Source organism: Salmo salar, unplaced genomic scaffold (genome assembly GCF_965601325.2).
Source record: "Salmo salar unplaced genomic scaffold, fSalSal1 ptg000322l, whole genome shotgun sequence".
Classification (NCBI taxonomy): Eukaryota; Metazoa; Chordata; class Actinopteri; order Salmoniformes; family Salmonidae; genus Salmo; species Salmo salar.
This window is the reverse complement of record NW_027675349.1, coordinates 821,898-845,000: the sequence shown is the minus strand read 5'-3', so window position 1 is coordinate 845,000 and position 23,103 is coordinate 821,898. Positions and strand designations below refer to the sequence as shown.

At 45.0% G+C, this 23,103-nt stretch overlaps 1 protein-coding gene and 1 long non-coding RNA gene across 3 annotated transcripts in view; both read left to right on the top strand.

The window, feature by feature from the left end:
• The window catches only part of LOC123732828 (uncharacterized), a 4,966-nt gene extending 3,204 nt beyond the window's left edge, over nt 1-1,762 (top strand). The window contains exons 3-4 of one of the 2 annotated variants that reach the window (XR_014391310.1): nt 161-242; nt 1,489-1,762. This is a non-coding gene — a long non-coding RNA (uncharacterized LOC123732828). The remainder of the gene's footprint in view (nt 1-160; nt 243-1,488) is intronic. The other variant, XR_006763429.2, reaches the window with a different exon arrangement.
• Nucleotides 1,763-12,130: 10,368 nt separating this feature from the next.
• On the top strand, nt 12,131-20,723 carry LOC145875720 (E3 ubiquitin/ISG15 ligase TRIM25-like). The gene is made up of 3 exons (XM_082971546.1): nt 12,131-12,824; nt 13,257-13,352; nt 20,414-20,723. The coding sequence occupies exons 1-3, from the start codon at nt 12,228-12,230 to the stop codon at nt 20,672-20,674; spliced, it is 954 nt and encodes a 317-aa protein (XP_082827672.1). The 5' UTR covers nt 12,131-12,227; the 3' UTR covers nt 20,675-20,723.
• The last annotated feature ends 2,380 nt before the right edge of the window (nt 20,724-23,103 follow it).

Genomic DNA, 23,103 nt, shown 5'->3' with positions numbered 1-23,103 from the left:
GGAGGGAGGGAAAGGGAGGAGGAGGAGGAGAGGGAGAAGACCTCTCAGCCGAGGTAGAAACTATGGTGAGAAAAAAGGGAAGGATGGATAAAGGGAGAAGCTCATTCTAGCACCCCATCTAAGCTCATCCCCCTCTGACACTCCACTTTCTCTTCTCCAGTAGCCTTGACGACGAGGACTCTGTGGACCAGCAGAGGGAGCTGGCGAGACGCCGCGAGCAGGAAAGGAGGAGGAGAGAGGTGGTAATACTTTATAGCAGTAATACTACTATAATACTAACATGTTATACTAGTATAGCAGGAGAGAGGCGGTAATACTTTATAGCAGTAATACTACTATAATACTAACATGTTATACTAGTATAGCAGGAGAGAGGCGGTAATACTTTATAGCAGTAATACTACTATAATACTAACATGTTATACTAGTATAGTAGGAGAGAGGCGGTAATACTTTATAGCAGTAATACTACTATAATACTAACATGTTATACTAGTATAGCAGGAGAGAGGCGGTAATACTTTATAGCAGTAATACTACTATAATACTAACATGTTATACTAGTATAGTAGGAGAGAGGCGGTAATACTACTATAATACTAACATGTTATACTAGTATAGCAGGAGAGAGGCGGTAATACTTTATAGCAGTAATACTACTATAATACTAACATGTTATACTAGTATAGTAGGAGAGAGGCGGTAATACTTTATAGCAGTAATACTACTATAATACTAACATGTTATACTAGTATAGTAGGAGAGAGGCGGTAATACTACTATAATACTAACATGTTATACTAGTATAGCAGGAGAGAGGCGGTAATACTTTATAGCAGTAATACTACTATAATACTAACATGTTATACTAGTATAGTAGGAGAGAGGTGGTAATACTTTATAGCAGTAATACTACTATAATACTATCATAAAATACTAGTTTAGCAGGAGAGAGTTGGTAATACTTTATAGCAGTAATACTACTATAATACTAACATGTTATACTAGTATAGCAGGAGAGAGGCGGTAATACTTTATAGCAGTAATACTACTATAATACTAACATGTTATACTAGTATAGTAGGAGAGAGGCGGTAATACTACTATAATACTAACATGTTATACTAGTATAGCAGGAGAGAGGCGGTAATACTTTATAGCAGTAATACTACTATAATACTAACATGTTATACTAGTATAGTAGGAGAGAGGTGGTAATACTACTATAATACTAACATGTTATACTAGTATAGCAGTAATACTACTATAATACTAACATGATATACTGGTATAGCAGGAGAGATGAGGAGAGAATCATCATAAAGATACATATTAATATATGTATATTCTTGTTATATTATGTATATTCAGTTATATTACAATAATACAGAGGAGAGGTAGTTTAGCTGAGAAGAGATGGGAAAGATTAACACTGCATCTAATTCCTCTCTCTCTCTCGCTCTGTCTCTCATCCCCCTCTCTCTACAGATGGCGGACACCATTGACATCAACTTCCAGAGCGACTTGATGGTCATCTTTGAAGAGAACCTTTTCTGAGAGAGAGATTGAGAAAGGAGGAGAGGGAGAGAAAGAGATATGAACTCTACCTTATCCCACCATGGCTGGGATTTCACACACAACACCCTCCCTCCCTCTGATTAGAGACCCCAGACCAGGATGTGAGCTCCAGAGACTTGAAGGAGACTGAGGTGAGGTACAGTAATAAGGAGTAGCCCTCCCTCCCTCCCTCTGATTAGAGACCCCAGACCAGGATGTGAGCTCCAGAGACTTGAAGGAGACTGAGGTGAGGTACAGTAATAAGGAGTAGCCCTCCCTCCCTCCCTCTGATTAGAGACCCCAGACCAGGATGTGAGCTCCAGAGACTTGAAGGAGACTGAGGTGAGGTACAGTAATAAGGAGTAGCCCTCCCTCCCTCTGATTAGAGACCCCAGACCAGGATGTGAGCTCCAGAGACTTGAAGGAGACTGAGGTGAGGTACAGTAATAAGGAGTAGCCCTCCCTCCCTCTGATTAGAGACCCCAGACCAGGATGTGAGCTCCAGAGACTTGAAGGAGACTGAGGTGAGGTACAGTAATAAGGAGTAGCCCTCCCTCCCTCCCTCTGATTAGAGACCCCAGACCAGGATGTGAGCTCCAGAGACTTGAAGGAGACTGAGGTGAGGTACAGTAATAAGGAGATGCCCTCCCTCCCTCTGATTAGAGACCCCAGACCAGGATGTGAGCTCCAGAGACTTGAAGGAGACTGAGGTGAGGTACAGTAATAAGGAGTAGCCCTCCCTCCCTCCCTCTGATTAGAGACCCCAGACCAGGATGTGAGCTCCAGAGACTTGAAGGAGACTGAGGTGAGGTACAGTAATAAGGAGATGCCCTCCCTCCCTCTGATTAGAGACCCCAGACCAGGATGTGAGCTCCAGAGACTTGAAGGAGACTGAGGTGAGGTACAGTAATAAGGAGTAGCCCTCCCTCCCTCCCTCTGATTAGAGACCCCAGACCAGGATGTGAGCTCCAGAGACTTGAAGGAGACTGAGGTGAGGTACAGTAATAAGGAGTAGCCCTCCCTCCCTCCCTCTGATTAGAGACCCCAGACCAGGATGTGAGCTCCAGAGACTTGAAGGAGACTGAGGTGAGGTACAGTAATAAGGAGTAGCCCTCCCTCCCTCCCTCTGATTAGAGACCCCAGACCAGGATGTGAGCTCCAGAGACTTGAAGGAGACTGAGGTGAGGTACAGTAATAAGGAGATGCCCACCCTCCCTCCCTCTGATTAGAGACCCCAGACCAGGATGTGAGCTCCAGAGACTTGAAGGAGACTGAGGTGAGGTACAGTAATAAGGAGTAGCCCTCCCTCCCTCTGATTAGAGACCCCAGACCAGGATGTGAGCTCCAGAGACTTGAAGGAGACTGAGGTGAGGTACAGTAATAAGGAGTAGCCCTCCCTCCCTCCCTCTGATTAGAGACCCCAGACCAGGATGTGAGCTCCAGAGACTTGAAGGAGACTGAGGTGAGGTACAGTAATAAGGAGTAGCCCTCCCTCCCTCCCTCTGATTAGAGACCCCAGACCAGGATGTGAGCTCCAGAGACTTGAAGGAGACTGAGGTGAGGTACAGTAATAAGGAGTAGCCTTCCCTCCCTCTGATTAGAGACCCCAGACCAGGATGTGAGCTCCAGAGACTTGAAGGAGACTGAGGTGAGGTACAGTAATAAGGAGTAGCCCTCCCTCCCTCCCTCTGATTAGAGACCCCAGACCAGGATGTGAGCTCCAGAGACTTGAAGGAGACTGAGGTGAGGTACAGTAATAAGGAGTAGCCCTCCCTCCCTCCTCCCTCTGATTAGAGACCCCAGACCAGGATGTGAGCTCCAGAGACTTGAAGGAGACTGAGGTGAGGTACAGTAATAAGGAGTAGCCCTCCCTCCCTCCCTCTGATTAGAGACCCCAGACCAGGATGTGAGCTCCAGAGACTTGAAGGAGACTGAGGTGAGGTACAGTAATAAGGAGATGCCCTCCCTCCCTCCCTCTGATTAGAGACCCCAGACCAGGATGTGAGCTCCAGAGACTTGAAGGAGACTGAGGTGAGGTACAGTAATAAGGAGATGCCCTCCCTCCCTCCCTCTGATTAGAGACCCCAGACCAGGATGTGAGCTCCAGAGACTTGAAGGAGACTGAGGTGAGGTACAGTAATAAGGAGATGCCCTCCCTCCCTCCCTCTGATTAGAGACCCCAGACCAGGATGTGAGCTCCAGAGACTTGAAGGAGACTGAGGTGAGGTACAGTAATAAGGAGTAGCCCTCCCTCCCTCTCTCTGATTAGAGACCCCAGACCAGGATGTGAGCTCCAGAGACTTGAAGGAGACTGAGGTGAGGTACAGTAATAAGGAGATGCCCTCCCTCCCTCCCTCTGATTAGAGACCCCAGACCAGGATGTGAGCTCCAGAGACTTGAAGGAGACTGAGGTGAGGTACAGTAATAAGGAGATGCCCTCCCTCCCTCCCTCTGATTAGAGACACCAGACCAGGATGTGAGCTCCAGAGACTTGAAGGAGACTGAGGTGAGGTACAGTAATAAGGAGTAGCCCTCCCTCCCTCCCTCTGATTAGAGACCCCAGACCAGGATGTGAGCTCCAGAGACTTGAAGGAGACTGAGGTGAGGTACAGTAATAAGGAGTAGCCCTCCCTCCCTCTGATTAGAGACCCCAGACCAGGATGTGAGCTCCAGAGACTTGAAGGAGACTGAGGTGAGGTACAGTAATAAGGAGTAGCCCTCCCTCCCTCCCTCTGATTAGAGACCCCAGACCAGGATGTGAGCTCCAGAGACTTGAAGGAGACTGAGGTGAGGTACAGTAATAAGGAGATGCCCTCCCTCCCTCCCTCTGATTAGAGACCCCAGACCAGGATGTGAGCTCCAGAGACTTGAAGGAGACTGAGGTGAGGTACAGTAATAAGGAGATGCCCTCCCTCCCTCTGATTAGAGACCCCAGACCAGGATGTGAGCTCCAGAGACTTGAAGGAGACTGAGGTGAGGTACAGTAATAAGGAGATGCCCTCCCTCCCTCCCTCTGATTAGAGACCCCAGACCAGGATGTGAGCTCCAGAGACTTGAAGGAGACTGAGGTGAGGTACAGTAATAAGGAGATGCCCTCCCTCCCTCCCTCTGATTAGAGACCCCAGACCAGGATGTGAGCTCCAGAGACTTGAAGGAGACTGAGGTGAGGTACAGTAATAAGGAGATGCCCTCCCTCCCTCCCTCTGATTAGAGACCCCAGACCAGGATGTGAGCTCCAGAGACTTGAAGGAGACTGAGGTGAGGTACAGTAATAAGGAGTAGCCCTCCCTCCCTCCCTCTGATTAGAGACCCCAGACCAGGATGTGAGCTCCAGAGACTTGAAGGAGACTGAGGTGAGGTACAGTAATAAGGAGATGCCCTCCCTCCCTCCCTCTGATTAGAGACCCCAGACCAGGATGTGAGCTCCAGAGACTTGAAGGAGACTGAGGTGAGGTACAGTAATAAGGAGTAGCCCTCCCTCCCTCCCTCCCTCTGATTAGAGACCCCAGACCAGGATGTGAGCTCCAGAGACTTGAAGGAGACTGAGGTGAGGTACAGTAATAAGGAGATGCCCTCCCTCCCTCCCTCTGATTAGAGACCCCAGACCAGGATGTGAGCTCCAGAGACTTGAAGGAGACTGAGGTGAGGTACAGTAATAAGGAGATGCCCTCCCTCCCTCCCTCTGATTAGAGACCCCAGACCAGGATGTGAGCTCCAGAGACTTGAAGGAGACTGAGGTGAGGTACAGTAATAAGGAGTAGCCCTCCCTCCCTCCCTCTGATTAGAGACCCCAGACCAGGATGTGAGCTCCAGAGACTTGAAGGAGACTGAGGTGAGGTACAGTAATAAGGAGATGCCCTCCCTCCCTCTGATTAGAGACCCCAGACCAGGATGTGAGCTCCAGAGACTTGAAGGAGACTGAGGTGAGGTACAGTAATAAGGAGTAGCCCTCCCTCCCTCCCTCTGATTAGAGACCCCAGACCAGGATGTGAGCTCCAGAGACTTGAAGGAGACTGAGGTGAGGTACAGTAATAAGGAGTAGCCCTCCCTCCCTCTGATTAGAGACCCCAGACCAGGATGTGAGCTCCAGAGACTTGAAGGAGACTGAGGTGAGGTACAGTAATAAGGAGTAGCCCTCCCTCCCTCCCTCTGATTAGAGACCCCAGACCAGGATGTGAGCTCCAGAGACTTGAAGGAGACTGAGGTGAGGTACAGTAATAAGGAGATGCCCTCCCTCCCTCTGATTAGAGACCCCAGACCAGGATGTGAGCTCCAGAGACTTGAAGGAGACTGAGGTGAGGTACAGTAATAAGGAGTAGCCCTCCCTCCCTCCCTCTGATTAGAGACCCCAGACCAGGATGTGAGCTCCAGAGACTTGAAGGAGACTGAGGTGAGGTACAGTAATAAGGAGTAGCCCTCCCTCCCTCCCTCTGATTAGAGACCCCAGACCAGGATGTGAGCTCCAGAGACTTGAAGGAGACTGAGGTGAGGTACAGTAATAAGGAGATGCCCTCCCTCCCTCCCTCTGATTAGAGACCCCAGACCAGGATGTGAGCTCCAGAGACTTGAAGGAGACTGAGGTGAGGTACAGTAATAAGGAGTAGCCCTCCCTCCCTCCCTCTGATTAGAGACCCCAGACCAGGATGTGAGCTCCAGAGACTTGAAGGAGACTGAGGTGAGGTACAGTAATAAGGAGATGCCCTCCCTCCCTCTGATTAGAGACCCCAGACCAGGATGTGAGCTCCAGAGACTTGAAGGAGACTGAGGTGAGGTACAGTAATAAGGAGTAGCCCTCCCTCCCTCCCTCTGATTAGAGACCCCAGACCAGGATGTGAGCTCCAGAGACTTGAAGGAGACTGAGGTGAGGTACAGTAATAAGGAGTAGCCCTCCCTCCCTCCCTCTGATTAGAGACCCCAGACCAGGATGTGAGCTCCAGAGACTTGAAGGAGACTGAGGTGAGGTACAGTAATAAGGAGTAGCCCTCCCTCCCTCCCTCTGATTAGAGACCCCAGACCAGGATGTGAGCTCCAGAGACTTGAAGGAGACTGAGGTGAGGTACAGTAATAAGGAGATGCCCTCCCTCCCTCCCTCTGATTAGAGACCCCAGACCAGGATGTGAGCTCCAGAGACTTGAAGGAGACTGAGGTGAGGTACAGTAATAAGGAGATGCCCTCCCTCCCTCCCTCTGATTAGAGACCCCAGACCAGGATGTGAGCTCCAGAGACTTGAAGGAGACTGAGGTGAGGTACAGTAATAAGGAGATGCCCTCCCTCCCTCCCTCTGATTAGAGACCCCAGACCAGGATGTGAGCTCCAGAGACTTGAAGGAGACTGAGGTGAGGTACAGTAATAAGGAGATGCCCTCCCTCCCTCCCTCTGATTAGAGACCCCAGACCAGGATGTGAGCTCCAGAGACTTGAAGGAGACTGAGGTGAGGTACAGTAATAAGGAGATGCCCTCCCTCCCTCTGATTAGAGACCCCAGACCAGGATGTGAGCTCCAGAGACTTGAAGGAGACTGAGGTGAGGTACAGTAATAAGGAGATGCCCTCCCTCCCTCTGATTAGAGACCCCAGACCAGGATGTGAGCTCCAGAGACTTGAAGGAGACTGAGGTGAGGTACAGTAATAAGGAGATGCCCTCCCTCCCTCCCTCTGATTAGAGACCCCAGACCAGGATGTGAGCTCCAGAGACTTGAAGGAGACTGAGGTGAGGTACAGTAATAAGGAGATGCCCTCCCTCCCTCCCTCTGATTAGAGACCCCAGACCAGGATGTGAGCTCCAGAGACTTGAAGGAGACTGAGGTGAGGTACAGTAATAAGGAGATGCCCTCCCTCCCTCCCTCTGATTAGAGACCCCAGACCAGGATGTGAGCTCCAGAGACTTGAAGGAGACTGAGGTGAGGTACAGTAATAAGGAGATGCCCTCCCTCCCTCTGATTAGAGACCCCAGACCAGGATGTGAGCTCCAGAGACTTGAAGGAGACTGAGGTGAGGTACAGTAATAAGGAGATGCCCTCCCTCCCTCTGATTAGAGACCCCAGACCAGGATGTGAGCTCCAGAGACTTGAAGGAGACTGAGGTGAGGTACAGTAATAAGGAGATGCCCTCCCTCCCTCTGATTAGAGACCCCAGACCAGGATGTGAGCTCCAGAGACTTGAAGGAGACTGAGGTGAGGTACAGTAATAAGGAGATGCCCTCCCTCCCTCTGATTAGAGACCCCAGACCAGGATGTGAGCTCCAGAGACTTGAAGGAGACTGAGGTGAGGTACAGTAATAAGGAGTAGCCCTCCCTCCCTCCCTCTGATTAGAGACCCCAGACCAGGATGTGAGCTCCAGAGACTTGAAGGAGACTGAGGTGAGGTACAGTAATAAGGAGAAGCCCCCCCCCCCCCTTAGCGGTGGGGACCGGGAGTACAACTTCCACTTTTTGCAATTTCAGATGCGTTTTTTGTGTCTAACTGCCCGTTTATCGTTGATGATTGGTTGTTGCCGTGGGCAATGGTGAAACCGGATACCTATGGATAAACAGATATGTGAACTCCTCTTGTATTCTGAAATGAAACCGGAGGGAGGAGGGGAGGACTGAGAACTATTACCTGAACATAAAGAATAAAAAGAGGGTTTAATGGAGAAAGAAGATGTGAACACCTTCTAACGTGCGAGAGGGAGGGCCGGGCGAACGAGAGGATGGACAGACTTCTTTCTCTTTGATTCATTTCTCTCTTAATCTAGAATTTTTCTCTCCCTGTTTTTTGATGTTGGGTTTTATTAAGCGGGGTGGGTGAGGAGATGGGGGAGGGAGAAGTGGGCCGGCTGTGTGTGTGTTACCATGTTTACGTCCCAAAAGGGCACCCTATTCCCTTCATATAGTGCACTACTTGTGTCCAGGGCCCATGGGGATCTGATCAAAAGTGGTGCGCTATATAGGGAGTAGGGTGCCATTTGGGACTTATCCTCTGAGATGGGTTCAGTTTCTCTCCGGACAGCAAGATGAACACCGGGGTCACACCCCAGCACTATAAAAAGCACCCTTCCTTCCTTCCTTCCTTCTTTCCTTCTTACTCTCCTTGTTCTTTGTGACATCACTGACTTGACACAACTTGAAAGTGTAAAAGCTTGAACTCCATTTTTTCAGTCATGTCTGATTCATTGATTATTTCAAGAAAGGAGGCAGAGAGGGAAGGAAGGAGGGAACGAGGGGAAAAAGAGGAAGGATGAGTGAAGAGAGGAGGGAGAGAGGGAAGGAAGGAGGGAACGAGGGGAAAAAGAGGAAGGATGAGTGAAGAAAAGGAGGCAGAGAGGGAAGAAAGGAGGGAGGGAAGGAAGAGAGGGAGGGCGGGGTACATTTTAAAGGTGTTGGAATGTGGCTCTTGCCTTACAGCTCTGACCTGTAAATGAACACACGCCACAGATTATATATATATATATATATATATATATATATATATATATATATATATATATATATATATATATATATATATATATAAATAAATAAATAAATAAATTATATACGATGAAAAGTCCCTAAAAATAATTGGATTATGTTGTTGGGAGGGAGAACGGCTAATCTGCCTTGTGCTCAATTCCCTTTTGGTTTTTTAGAGAATTGACTGTAAATAAAATAAATAAAAATTTATGATGCTATAAAAAATAGTTTTGTCTTGTTCATAACCTCCTTTCTCTCATCCTGTTTTTCTCTGTATCAAGTTCAGATATTCAAGAGTTTAAAGACCTCTGTTTTTATTTAAACAGTATGAATAATACCAATGGCTGGGCTGATGGTCAGTTCAGTGAGTTGGAGCCTTTGATTGCCCTGCCTCTGGGAGCCTGTCGACTTGTTACATGATTACTGAGTGAAAGAGAGCCTATGAAAGTTTTCATGGAGGGTGGGTGCCCCCTGGTGGCTGAACCTGAGATCAATGAGAGAACTTGTCAGAAAAACGACAGTCCCACTTTCTCTGTCATTGTACAAAGTAGAGAGTGGGGAAAAACTGTGTAAAAATGTATACAGAGGCTCTGGAATTTGTCATAAAAAAAAAAACTAAAATAGTGAAAAAGGATTAAAATAAAGTTCCAACAGTACATGAGATGATCAGACTGAACCAACTGCTATCTTAAAATGTTTATTCAGTTAGGAAACAGAGGATGTATTACATAAAGTTATCACAGAATTAAAGTTATCACACAATTAAATAATACATCCTCACTCACACAAGACAAACATGGCTTCATTATTGTTCACAGTTTATTATCATAGTTTCTCACAGATCCTGGCTTCCACTGTTAGAATGGCTGAGCGAGAGGAGGTGGGGCTTTTTTCATAGCCTGAGAGAGAGAGAGAGACATTCAGTTTTACTAGAGGGGTTGGGTGCGCCCCTGTTGGCTGAACCTGGGTGGGAGGTTCCCCCTTAGCAAGCAATGGACCCCAGCACACCACTGAAGCCATTAAGAACTATATTCAAAAACCCACCTGGTAACCTGTTCAATCACCAGGCACACGGCTCAACATAGTTCAATGACAGAGACTGTGGACTTCGAATAATTTTGGGTAAAAAAAAAAAAAATGGTGAAAATTAATAAAATGAAGTAGCAGCTGTCTTTGATATGCTCAAAATTAACTAACTGCTATCTTGAAATGTAGAGAAAGTGTTTTAAAATAGGCATCCTATCATTTTAAAATTAGTTGAAAGGCTAAGTGATTCTCTTCCTGAGAAGAAGCTGACAGCCTTCAAACAGAGTAAAAAAAGTGGTCCCAAACAATATGTCAAAATGAATAAAAAAATGATACAGCTGTCTTTAATAAGATCAAACTGAACTAACTGCTATCTTGAAATGTTGAAAAAGTGTTTTTAAATAGGCATCCTGTGGTTCGGGCTATGTATTTAGGTAGAGGGGTGTTTGTTTTATGTGGTCTCGGGCTATGTATTTAGGTAGAGGGGTGTTTGGTTTATGTGGTTCGGGCTATGTATTTAGGTAGAGGGGTGTTTGGTTTATGTGGTTCGGGCTATGTATTTAGGTAGAGGGGTGTTTTTGGTTTATGTGGTTCGGGCTATGTATTTAGGTAGAGGGGTGTTTGGTTTATGTGGTTCGGGCTATGTATTTAGGTAGAGGGGTGTTTGGTTTATGTGGTTCGGGCTATGTATTTAGGTAGAGGGGTGTTTTGTTTATGTGTTTCGGGCTATGTATTTAGGTAAAGGGGTGTTTGTTTTATGTGGTTCGGGCTATGTATTTACGTAGAGGGGTGTTTGGTTTATGTGGTTCAGGCTATGTATTTAGGTAGAGGGGTGTTTGGTTTATGTGTTTCGGGCTATGTATTTAGGTAGAGGGGTGTTTGGTTTATGTGGTTCGGGCTATGTATTTAGGTAGAGGGGTGTTTGGTTTATGTGGTTCAGGCTATGTATTTAGGTAGAGGGGTGTTTGGTTTATGTGGTCAGGGGTTTGTTAGTCTATGTTCTATGTTAGTGTATTTCTATGTTCTGTCTTGTCTATTGTAGTTCTATGTTTAGTTAATTGGGGTTGGACCTTCAATTGGAGGCAGCTGGTTATCGTTGCCTCTGATTGAAGGTCCTATAATTAGGAGTTTGTTTGTCATGGGGGTTTTGTGGCAGATTGTTGCTGTGTATAGCTTTGTGCCTTACTGGCCTGTTCTTTGTCCTTTAATAAAAGAAGATGAGTGTACATTTTCCCGCTGCGTCTTGGTCTAAACCCTACGACACCCGTGACATTTACATTAGGGTGTATTGTTAGATACTACTGCAGTGTTGGAACCAGGAACACAAGCATTTCACTACACCCACAATAACATCTGCTAAATATGTGTATGTGACCAATAACATTTTTATTTGATTGTATTTTTGAAAGTGTTACATAATTCTCAATCCGCTTTGCGTCGTGCCTAAAAACAGCACTTAGCCGTGGTACTGTATATTAGCCATATACTGTCACCACTTCCACCGAAGTCATTTCCTCTCCTTGTTCGGCGGTCGGCGTCACCGGTCTTCTAGCCATCGTCGATCCACTTTTTCATTTTCCATTTGTTTTGTCTTGTTTTCTTACACATCTGGTTTCCATTTCCATCATGAATTGTTGTGTATTTAACCCTCTGTTCCCCCCCATGTCCTTGTGTGGAATTGTTTGTTTGTAAGTGCTTGTACTCTGTTACTGGTGCGCATCGGGTTTTGTACCCATGTAGGTTCGTTTTGTATTAAACTGCTCCGGCTATTACCTATCTCTGCTCTCCTGCGTCTGACTTCACTGCCACCAGGTCCGCAATCCTTACATATACCACACCTCCTCAGGCCTTATTGCTTATTAGAACACATAAGTGTATTATAAGGCATTATAAAGGTCATTAAAATAATTATAATATGTACTTCATAGAAACTGTTACCATTTATATTCTAATAACTCACATTTTAAGATTCATTATTTCATTTATTCCATGTTAAGGGCTCTAACCAAGGAACAAGACTATTTGTCTCCCTCTTGATGTTGCATGCAGTTCCTCTCTCTCTTCCTCCCTCCCTCTAACCCCACCCTCCCTCTAACCCCACCCCTCTGGCAGAACCAGGAAGTCCATCCCCCTTCACAAACTCTCTTCTGAGGAAACGAAACTGATCTGAGTCTCTGTGTCGTCTGTCTGTGTGAGAGTGAACAACCGTCCAAATGGCTCAACAGGGAGTTCTGCTGGACCAGGACCAGTTCTGTTGTTCTGTCTGTCTGGATCTACTGAAGGAGCCTGTCACTACTGCCTGTGGGCACAGTTACTGTAGGAGCTGTATTGAGGGCTGCTGGGATCAGGATGTTCTGAAAGGGGTCTATAGCTGTCCTCAGTGCAGACAGACCTTCAGTCCGAGGCCTACGCTGAGTAAAAATAACATGTTGGCTGAGCTGGTGGAGAAACTGAAGAAGACAGGACTCCAGGCTGCTCCCCCTCCTGCTCTGTGCTATGCTGGACCTAGAGATGTGGCGTGTGATGTCTGTACTGGGACCAGAAAGCAGAAAGCCCTCATGTCCTGTCTGGTGTGTCTGGCCTCTTACTGTGAGACTCACCTCCAATCTCACTACGAATCTCCAGCTTTCAAGAAGCACAAGCTGGTCAAAGCCACCGCACAACTACAGGAGAAGATCTGCTCTCATCATGACAAACTGCTGGAGGTTTACTGTCGTACCGATCAGCAGTGTATCTGTCTGATGTGTACAGTGGATGAACATAAAGGCCATGATACAGTGTCAGCTGCAGCAGAGAGGACTGAGAAACAGGTAAGACCAGAACAACTTGTTGGTGACTGTCTGATAAACAAAGAATTAAAGATACAGTAGGAACTAAGGCTGTTTGAATATGAGATCATTGAAATGAAATAGATCCTCAGCAGAACAAATATGAACACAAACCTTGAGTATATTGATATGTTAACCCAGATTCTCCAGATGTATCACCATTTTATAATGTCAAACACTATTATCATTCTGAATGGCCTTTTATGAGTCCAAAGTTCAGTCTCAACCTGTTGATACATGTAGTCCTACCATAAAAACTATAATCATTCACATAGCAACAAATAAATATCATTTAGTAAATGGACCATCCATTTTTTAGACCTTCCTCTCTATGGGCCCTATGTCACATTACTATACTATTGATCTACTGGACTAATAAAGCTTGATAGCTCATTGAAGAGTGATTCTCCACAGAGGCAGCTGGGGATGAGTCAGCAGAAGGTCCAGCAGAGATTCCAGGAGAGAGAGAAGGAGCTGAAGGAGCTCCAACAGGCTGTGGAGTCTTTCAAGGTGAGTATTGTTGACCAGAGGAGACACACCATTTCACCTGTCTCCTCCAGTCAGAGAGAGAGAGAGAGAGAGAAGTAGAGGGGCCCCTATCCAATCCCACTGACCCCACTGTTGGGAACAGGTTGTCACTGCTGAGGCAGTGAAGAAAGTAGAGGAGGATGGGTCAAGGCTGAGGGATCCTGAGAGGATCCCTGTGAGTAGTAGATCTGTGACAGCACAGAGGGATGGGCCAACCAGTGATATATGCTTCAGTAAGGTTGGCTTCTTAGTGTTCATAGCAAATGGTTATCAACTGTACCGCAGAAATGGAATGTAAAATCACAGAAAAAAAATATGTTTTGGTGGCAGCTGCAGAGAAGTATTTGGTCATACTAGATTTGACTTCAGAAGAGTTCCAGGGTGTGTTGGGTGGTGGTGTCCCGTCCTCCCAGGCCGTTGGCCTGGTTACAGGAGCAGATAGGGTCAAAGTAGTGGAATGGGGTAGTGGGTTTTAATGAGTGTAGGGTTAGTTGGCCTGGTGCAGGAGCAGATAGGGTCAAAGTAGTGGAATGGGGTAGTGGGTTTTAATGAGTGTAGGGTTAGTTGGCCTGGTGCAGGAGCAGATAGGGTCAAAGTAGTGGAATGGGCTAGTGGGTTTTAATGAGTGTAGGGTTAGTTAGAAGGGAGGTTTTTTAGTATTATCATAATTTCCCCTTTTCCCATTTTGTATCCCATAATATCATGGATTTATATTATAGTCCAGTTGAGGCAGGTGAGATGCCTTTGGATATACGACGTAATAAATTGTCATTAGCTTATTGGGTTGAAAGGCTGTGAGGTTGAGCATCCCACTGCTACTGTTCTAGATGACTGTTGGGAATATACTAGTAGACAAGGCAGTGGTTTTGGTTGGACAGTTGGAAAGCTTGCTGATGAGAGTAGTTTCAGGGAGTTGGAGGTTGGCCCTTTCTGTGGTGATAGGGGATGTTCCTCCATGGTTACTCCCAGATCCTGTTGTTGATCTAACCTTGGTAGACAAAAGGAAAGATTGGGTCAGAAGTCAGTGATAAAGGGAAACTGGTTGACAATTACATTGGTAGAAGTTGTTATGCTTTTTTACCTCTTTTCACAGATGGATCCAAGGGCCCAGATAGTGGGCCCACAGGAGCAGGTGTTTACCTTCCTGAATGTGATGTGCAGATATGTAGAAGACTAACAGATGAACTGTCAGTGTACTCAGTTGAACTGTTGGTGATAATAGTTGTCCTCCAGTGGGTGGAGGACGTACAACCTGTTAGAATTATAGTATCCTCAGATTCTCTGTCTGTATTGAATAGTTTATCATCTGGTAAATCTATTAGGAGTGACCTACTATTGGAGGTATTAATGTTATTATGGAGAATTGAGAGCCTATTTTCCAAATGTATTTTGTCAAAAATGTAAAATGTAAATGGAGGGTATTGTCAATGAAATGGTGGAGCATGTGTTGTTATATTGTTGTAAGGATGTTGAAGAGAGGGAAAGATTGAAGTGTAGGGTCATTGAGGTTGGACGGGGTTGGGGGGGTTTGGAAGGGATTTGGGGGATGGGGGAGGGTCTATTAGAAGTTAGTAGGGATCTTTTTTATTTTCTCAGAAGTACTGAGTTAGGTAGGAGGATTTAGAAATGGTGTAAACTGTGATTGAACACACTCCAGCACAGTAGGAGGCGCCACGCTCCTTTAACGTTGGTTTGAGGACCGCCATTATACCATAGAAGAAGAAGTTGGTAACGTGAGGTTTTGTCGTTCGTGAAGAGTGCAGCTATTCTTTTGCCTATTTTCCAAATGTATTTTGTCATGGTGGGAGGGTTTGTTTATCGGTTTCCGCTGTTTATCGGTTAGAGTTGAGGAGGGAGTAGGGTAGTTTGATGTCCTCAACCGAGTGGAGAAGAAACGCTGTCTCTTCAGGTGCGTTGTGGAGAATGGTGTGGAGGAATTATTGATCCTGGTCGGTGAACAGGTGGGAGAGGAACATATACACTCTGTATCCAGAATGAACAAGGCGGTGGTTGTGGTAATGTAAAAGGTGAGTCTTGTTGCCCGGCTAGTTACCAGTATGATTTATGTGAGGGGTTGTGTTGGTGCTGATTTCGACAAGAGTAGTGGTGTCTAATCTGCCTCCGTTTATTACCACCGAACAGATCCGTAAAGAGTTGGTTCGTTTTGCTAAATGTGGAAGTGTTTTTCTGAACGAAATTCAAGGTTAAACAGGGGAGGGGTGGTACACAGGGTTTGTTAGCACAGAGGAGCCCAGTGATATAATATTATATATATATAATATTACTATATGTCCCAGCTGTTTGCTGTGGTTTTGAAGTAATTCTCTTCCAGCCCGCGTTAACCTTGTAGTAGGTAACTTATTATTAACTAACCTTGTAGGTTTACCTCAGGTAACTTATTATTAACCATCCTTGTAGGTTTACCTCAGGTAACTTATTATTAACTAACCTTGTAGGTTTACCTCAGGTAACTTATTATTAACTATCCTTGTAGGTTTACCTCAGGTAACTTATTATTAACTATCCTTGTAGGTTTACCTCAGGTAACTTATTATTAACTAACCTTGTAGGTTTACCTCAGGTAACTTATTATTAACTATCCTTGTATGTTTACCTCAGGTAACTTATTATTAACTATCCTTGTAGGTTTACCTCAGGTAACTTATTATTAACTATCCTTGTGTGTTTACCTCAGGTAACTTATTATTAACTATCCTTGTAGGTTTACCTCAGGTAACTTATTATTAACTATCCTTGTAGGTTTACCTCAGGTAACTTATTATGAACTATCCTTGTAGGTTTACCTCAGGTAACTTATTATTAACTATTCTTGTAGGTTTACCTCAGGTAACTTATTATTAACTATCCTTGTAGGTTTACCTCAGGTAACTTATTATTAACTATCCTTGTAGGTTTACCTCAGGTAACTTATTATTAACTATCCTTGTAGGTTTACCTCAGGTAACTTATTATTAACTATCCTTGTAGGTTTACCTCAGGTAACTTATTATTAACCATCCTTGTAGGTTTACCTCAGGTAACTTATTATTAACTATTCTTGTAGGTTTACCTCAGGTAACTTATTATTAACTATCCTTGTAGGTTTAACTCAGGTAACTTATTATTAACTAACCTTGTAGGTTTACCTCAGGTAACTTATTATTAACTATCCTTGTAGGTTTACCTCAGGTAACTTGTTATTAACTATCCTTGTAGGTTTACCTCAGGTAACTTATTATTAACTATCCTTGTAGGTTTACCTCAGGAAACTTATTATTAACTATCCTTGTAGGTTTACAACAGGTAACTTATTATTAACTATCCTATTAGGTTTACCTCAGGTAACTTATTATTAACTATCCTTGTAGGTTTACCTCAGGTAACTTATTATCAACTTGGTTACAGCTACTTGGTGAGGAAGCTCACTGTTCACCTGGTTATAGATTGTAGTGCCCTACCAGGATGGTTGGCGCAAAACCTTCAAACGTTAAACATGTTCTGGTCATGGTTAACTGTATATATAATTTTTTTATATATAAAAAGGTTCAAATTCTCAACAAATCGCATGTCCCTGTTCTCTTTTTCAAGATGTGTCCGATTTAAACAGTCAGAAGAAAGGAAAAAAAGAAATAACCTTTTTTATTTGTTTCTAAATGGCTGCTGGGTAATATGATAATCGTTGAAATCTGTTGGTTCGTAGACATCAAATAGAGAGAATGCTGCGCAGGTTCACTGAGTTGTAAACCTAATGGATAGGTGGAGATCATTGATTTGTAGCTCTGACTCAGTTGCTACCTCAGATTATGAGCCTATCAAGTGTGGTGAATGAGGTATGTAGTTCCCACAGAAGACCACAGGGAGGAGCAAGAGAGATATAAACCCATACAGTTTATCTCTTTAAATACCCTGAACCTAACAATCAATCTAATGTATTTATGAAGACCTTTTTACATCAGCAGATGTCACAAAGTGGTGTACAGAAACTCTAACCCTACGTATAACCTGTTTTATCCTGAACCCTAATTCTAGGGTAGGGTAGCCTAGAACCCCTTTAGAAACTATTATAGTAATAATACTATGTTAGTAAATACCATTATAGTACTAAATAGGTTCTATTGTTATTTTTTAAATAAAACCTATGTATAGTACTTAGCATTTAACTGTTTTTTTTTTGTTATTTTATTATATTTATTATTTAGAGGAGTCTGTCTAAATAATGAAAAGTTAAGTTATTTCCAGACTTTTTAATGAAACCTTTATTTAACTAGGCAGGTCAGTTAAGAACAAATTCTATTTACAATGACGGCCTCCTGGGGACCAGTGGGTTAACCTGTTTGGGCTAGGGGGCAGTATTGAGAATTTTGGAAATAATATGTGCCCATTTTTAACTGCCTCCTACACCAACTCAGAAGCTAGAATATGCATATTATTGTTCAGGTTTGGATAGAAAACACCCTAAAGTTTTTAAAACTGTTTGAATGGTGTCTTTGAGTATAACAGAACTCCTATGGCAGGCAAAAACCTGACAAGGTTTCATGCAGGAAGTGGCCTGTTTGACAAGGAGTCGTGCGTCTTGCATCTGTTTATTGAAGAGTAAGGATCTTAGCTGTAACGTGACAATTCCCAGGGCTCCAATAGGCTCTCAGGACCCGGGAAAATCATGAAGGTTGACGAGGAAGCCTCAGGCTGAAACAGATTATCACCTTATCCAAGTGTCCCATTAGGTGACAATGGAATGAGGCGCGTGCGCGATTAGCCCCCGTGGAGTATTTTAATTCGGCTGTTTAGTTTATTGCAGATTCCCGGTCGGAATATTATCGCTTTTCTACGAGATAAATGGCATAAAAATTGGTTTTAAACAGCGGTTGACATGCTTCGAAGTACGGTAATGGAATATTTAGACATTTAGACCGTGGATTACCATTCGTATAGTGTCTAGAACGCACGAACAAAACGACGCTATTTGGATATAACTATGGATTATTTGGGACCAAACCTACATTTGTTATTGAAGTAGAAGTCCTGGGCGTGTATTCTGACGAAGAACAGGAAAGGTAAGAACATTTTTCTTATAGGAAATGTTATTATGGTGAAGGCTAATCTTGCCGGGTGTCTAAATAGCTAGCCGTGATGGCTGGGCTATGTACTTAGAATATTGCAAAATGTGCTTCATCCGAAAAGCTATTTTAAAATCGGACATATCGAGTGCATAGAGGACTAATGTATCTATAATTCTTAAAATAATTGTTATGCTTTTTGTGAACGTTTATCGTGAGTAATTTAGCAAACTGTTAGTAAATTCCCCGGAAGTTTGCGGGGGGTATGCTTTTTCTGAACGTCACATGCTAATGTAAAAAGCTGTTTTTTGATATAAATATGAACTTGATTGAACAGACATGCATGTATTGTATAACATAATGTCCTAGGTGTGTCATCTGATGAAGATCATAAAAGGTTAGTGCTGCATTTAGCTGTCTTCTGGGTTTTGGTGACATTATATGCTAGCTTGAAAAATGGGTGTCTGATTATTTCTGGCTGGGCACTCTCCTGACATCATCTAATGTTTTGCTTTCGTTGTAAAGCCTTTTTGAAATCGGACAGTGTGGTTAGATAAACGAGAGTCTTGTCTTTAAATAGCTGTAAAATAGTCATATGTTTGAGAAATTGAAGTAATAGTATTTCAAACGATTCAAAAATCGCGCCACTGGATTAGACTGGCTGTTACGTAGGTGGGACGAATTCGTCCCGCCTAGCCTATAGAGGTTAACTGCCTTGTTCAGCGGCAGAACAACAGATTTTTACCTTGTCAACTCTGAGGTCGTCCCATTGTTTCCGAAAGGGGAAAGTTTTTACCAATTGTTGGTAGTTAAAACGTAAACCAGTTATTATTATAATACAGTTTTTATGGCTTGGTCCTAAGAAGAGGTTTTAGTGGTAAATTAAAAGGTAGTTTTTTTTGGTGCCATTTATGGAAAACTGAATTGGGTTTGTGGCTGGATCAGCAGCTCTTCATCATGCGGCCGGAGAGACTCAATACAACAGGGGTCTCTGATTTCTATGCTGCAGTACTGAGGGCCTGGCAGCTGCTGAGACCCACACGAGAGGAGGGGGGGGGTGGTGACTGGGCCGTGGGTCTGGGAGGAACCACTGATCACTGGGTTTGGTGGACCTGGAGAGCAGGGTGGCAGCGTTCTGACTCAAAGCAGCACAGAGGCTACTGTACCGTACGGAGGTGGGCTTAGCGGGAGGGAAGGGGCATCAGAGGCAGGGGGTTGTGGGGGCTGAGAGCATGGCAGGGTATAGGTGGAGGGTGCTCTATAAGCTCCCAGTGCTGGAAAGGTCAGGGGTCATCCAGTGGAGGGTATTACATGGAGCCCTGGACACCAATAGCTGATTGGCTCGGGTTGACCTGGGAGTTGAGGAGGGGTTGTCCGTTTTCTACAATGACAGACTGTTCATCATGTTTTCTCTGTGTTGCCGGGGTAATGCCATTACTGTTTATTTAATTTCACCTTTATTTAACCAGGTAGGCCAGTTGAGAACAAGTCCTTTATTTAACCAGGTGGGCCAGTTGAGAACAAGTCCTTTATTTAACCAGGTAGGCTAGTAGAGAACAAGTTCTCATTTACAACTGCGACCTGGCCAAGATAAAGCAAAGCAGTGTGATACAAACAACAACACAGAGTTACACATGGAATAAACAAACGTACAGTCAATAATACAGTAGAAAAGTCTATAAACAGTTGTGCAAATGAGGTAAGATAAAGGAGGTAAGTTAATAAATAGGCCGTGGTGGCGAAATAATTACAATTTAGCAATTAAACACTGGAGTGATAGATGTGCAGAAGATGAATTTGCAAGAAGAGATACTATTAACTAACTGCTATCTCTCTGTCTCTCTCTTTCTCTGTCCCCCTCTCTCTCTCTCTCTCTCTCTCTCTGTCTCTCTCTCTCTCTGTGTCTCTCTCTCTCTCTGTGTCTCTCTCTCTCTCTGTCTCTGTGTCTCTCTCTCTCTCTGTGTCTCTCTCTCTCTCTCTTAACAGCGCTCTGCACAGGCAGCAGTGGAGGACAGTGATCAGATCTTTACTGAGCTGATCCGCTCCATTGAGAGAAGGAGCTCTGAGGTGAAGGAGCTGATCAGAGCCCAAGAGAAGGATCAAGTGAGTGAAGCTGAAGGAGTCCTGGAGCAACTGAAGCAGGAGATAGCTGAGCTGAGGAAGAGAAGCACTGAGCTGGAGCAGCTCTCACACACAGAGGATCACATCCATTTCCTCCAGGTAACTAAACTGTCTTGTTACATGTGATATGAAATGAACTTCATGTGAAACTATTCATCTCAATCATTATGTTGTCCTCTCTCTCTCTCTGTCCCTCTCTCTCTCTCTCTCTCTGTCCCTCTGTCTCTCTCTGTCCCTCTCTCTGTCCCTCTCTCTCTCTATGTCCCTCTCTCTGTCTCTCTCTATGTCCCTCTCTCTATGTCCCTCTCTCTCTCTCTGTCCCTCTCTCTCTGTCCCTCTCTCTCTCTCTGTCCCTCTCTCTCTGTCCCTCTCTCTCTCTCTGTCCCTCTCTCTCTCTCTGTCCCTCTGTCTCTCTCTGACCCTCTCTCTGTCTCTCTCTGACCCTCTCTCTGACCCTCTCTCTGTCTCTCTCTCTGACCCTCTCTCTGTCTCTCTCTCTGTCTCTCTCTCTGTCTCTCTCTCTGTCTCTCTCTGTCTCTCTCTCTGTCTCTCTCTCTCTCTCTCTCTGTCTCTCTCTCTGTCCCTCTCTCTCTCTGTCTCTCTCTCTCTCTCTCTCTCTGTCCCTCTCTCTGTCCCTCTCTCTGTCCCTCTCTCTGTCTCTCTCTGTCTCTCTCTCTGTCTCTCTCTCTGTCTCTCTCTATGTCCCTCTCTCTGTCTCTCTCTATGTCCCTCTCTCTGTCTCTCTCTCTGTCCCTCTGTCTCACTGTGTCCCTCTCTCTCTGTGTCCCTCTCTCTCTGTGTCCCTCTCTCTCTGTGTCCCTCTGTCTGTGTCCCCCTGTCCCTCTGTCTGTGTCCCCCTGTCCCTCTGTCTGTGTCCCCCCCTCTCTCTCTGTGTCCCTCTCTCTGGGTCTCTCTGTCCCTCTCTCTCTCTGGCTCTCTGTGTCCCTCTGTGTCTCTCTGTCCCTCTGTGTCCCTCTCTCTGTGTCCCTCTCTCTGTCTCTCTCTCTGTCCCTCTCTCTCTCTCTGTCCCTCTCTCTGTCTCTCTCTCTGTCCATCTCTCTCTGTCTCTCTCTCTGTCTCTCTCTGTCCCTCTCTCTCTCTCTCTCTCTCTCTCTCTCTCTCTCTCTCTCTCTCTCCAGAGTTATCAGTCTCTCTCCAGTATCAGTGTATCTTCAGACTTACCCAGCATCGTTGTCCGTCCTCTTCAGTACTTTGGAGATGTGAGTAAGACTGTGTCTGAACTGAGAGAGAAACTAGAAGACTTCCTTAAAGGAGAATGGACCAAGATCTCCACTACAGGTGTGTTGAAAACAATCAGAACATCAACTTTAGACCATTGAAAGTTCCCTACTAGTCATATACATGTGGAATATGGTATGATGATAACATTCCCTCTCTCTGTCAATGTGTTTGTGTGTCTGTAGTGAATATAGTGGAGGTTGTTCTGCCTCCAGAGCCCAAGACCAGAGAACAGTTGTTACAATGTGAGTCTCTTTATTGTGAAGTAACTAACAGTCTCTTTTTACTGCCACTCCTAACAATCCCTCTAGAAATATATAGCAATAGTAGATCTAATCAAAGACTGGGTATCTATCTGACTCCTCATATTTCTCTGATTTGATCTCTGCTGTGCTCTAATCAAAGACAGGGTAGATACAGTATCTGACTTAACTTATTGTTCTGACTCCCCTCATTGGTCTCTGCTCTTCTCCCAGATTCCTGTCAGCTCACACTGGACCCAAACACAGCACACACACACCTCTCTCTGTCTGAAGGGAACAGAAAGGTGACCTATACAGACCAAGTCCAACCATATCCTGATCACCCAGAGAGATTTGAGTACTGTGAACAGGTGCTGTGTAGAGAGGGTCTGACTGGGCGCTGTTACTGGGAGGTAGAGTGGAGTGGGGGGGCTGATATAGGAGTGACATATAAAGGAATCAGCAGGAGAGGAGGGGTTAAGGACTGTTGTCTTGGATGTAATGACAAGTCCTGGAGTCTGGACAGTTACTCTGCCTGGCATAATAATAACTCCACTACCATAGACGTCCCCTCCTCCAGCTGGTATAATAATAACTCCACTACCATAGACGTCCCCTCCTCCAGCCCCCACAGAGTAGGAGTGTATCTGGACTGGTCAGCCGGCACTCTGTCCTTCTATAGAGCCTCCTCTGACACACTGACCCACCTGATCACATTCACCTCCACATTCACTGAGCCCCTCTATCCAGGATTTGGGGTTGATTATGAATCCTCAGTGTCCCTGAAATAATAACTGGACACACACACACACACACTGGACACACACACACACACACACACACTGGACACAGACACACACACACACACACACACACTGGACACAGACACACACACACACACTGGAAATACAAACACACACACACTGGACACACACACACACACTGGACACACACACACACACTGGACACACACACACACACACACACACACACACACTGGACACACACACACACACACACACACTGGACACACACACACACACACACACTGGACACACGCACACACACACACAC

What these genes read in the sequence shown, in the direction of transcription:
- LOC145875720 (XM_082971546.1), top strand. Translation starts at nt 12,228, where the DNA reads ATGGCTCAACAGGGAGTTCTGCTGGACCAGGACCAGTTCTGTTGTTCT. An exon ending in CAGAGAGGACTGAGAAACAG is followed by an intron (nt 12,825 to 13,256) that starts GTAAGACCAGAA and finishes GATTCTCCACAG; the next exon opens with AGGCAGCTGGGGATGAGTCA. An exon ending in AGGCTGTGGAGTCTTTCAAG is followed by an intron (nt 13,353 to 20,413) that starts GTGAGTATTGTT and finishes CTCTCTTAACAG; the next exon opens with CGCTCTGCACAGGCAGCAGT.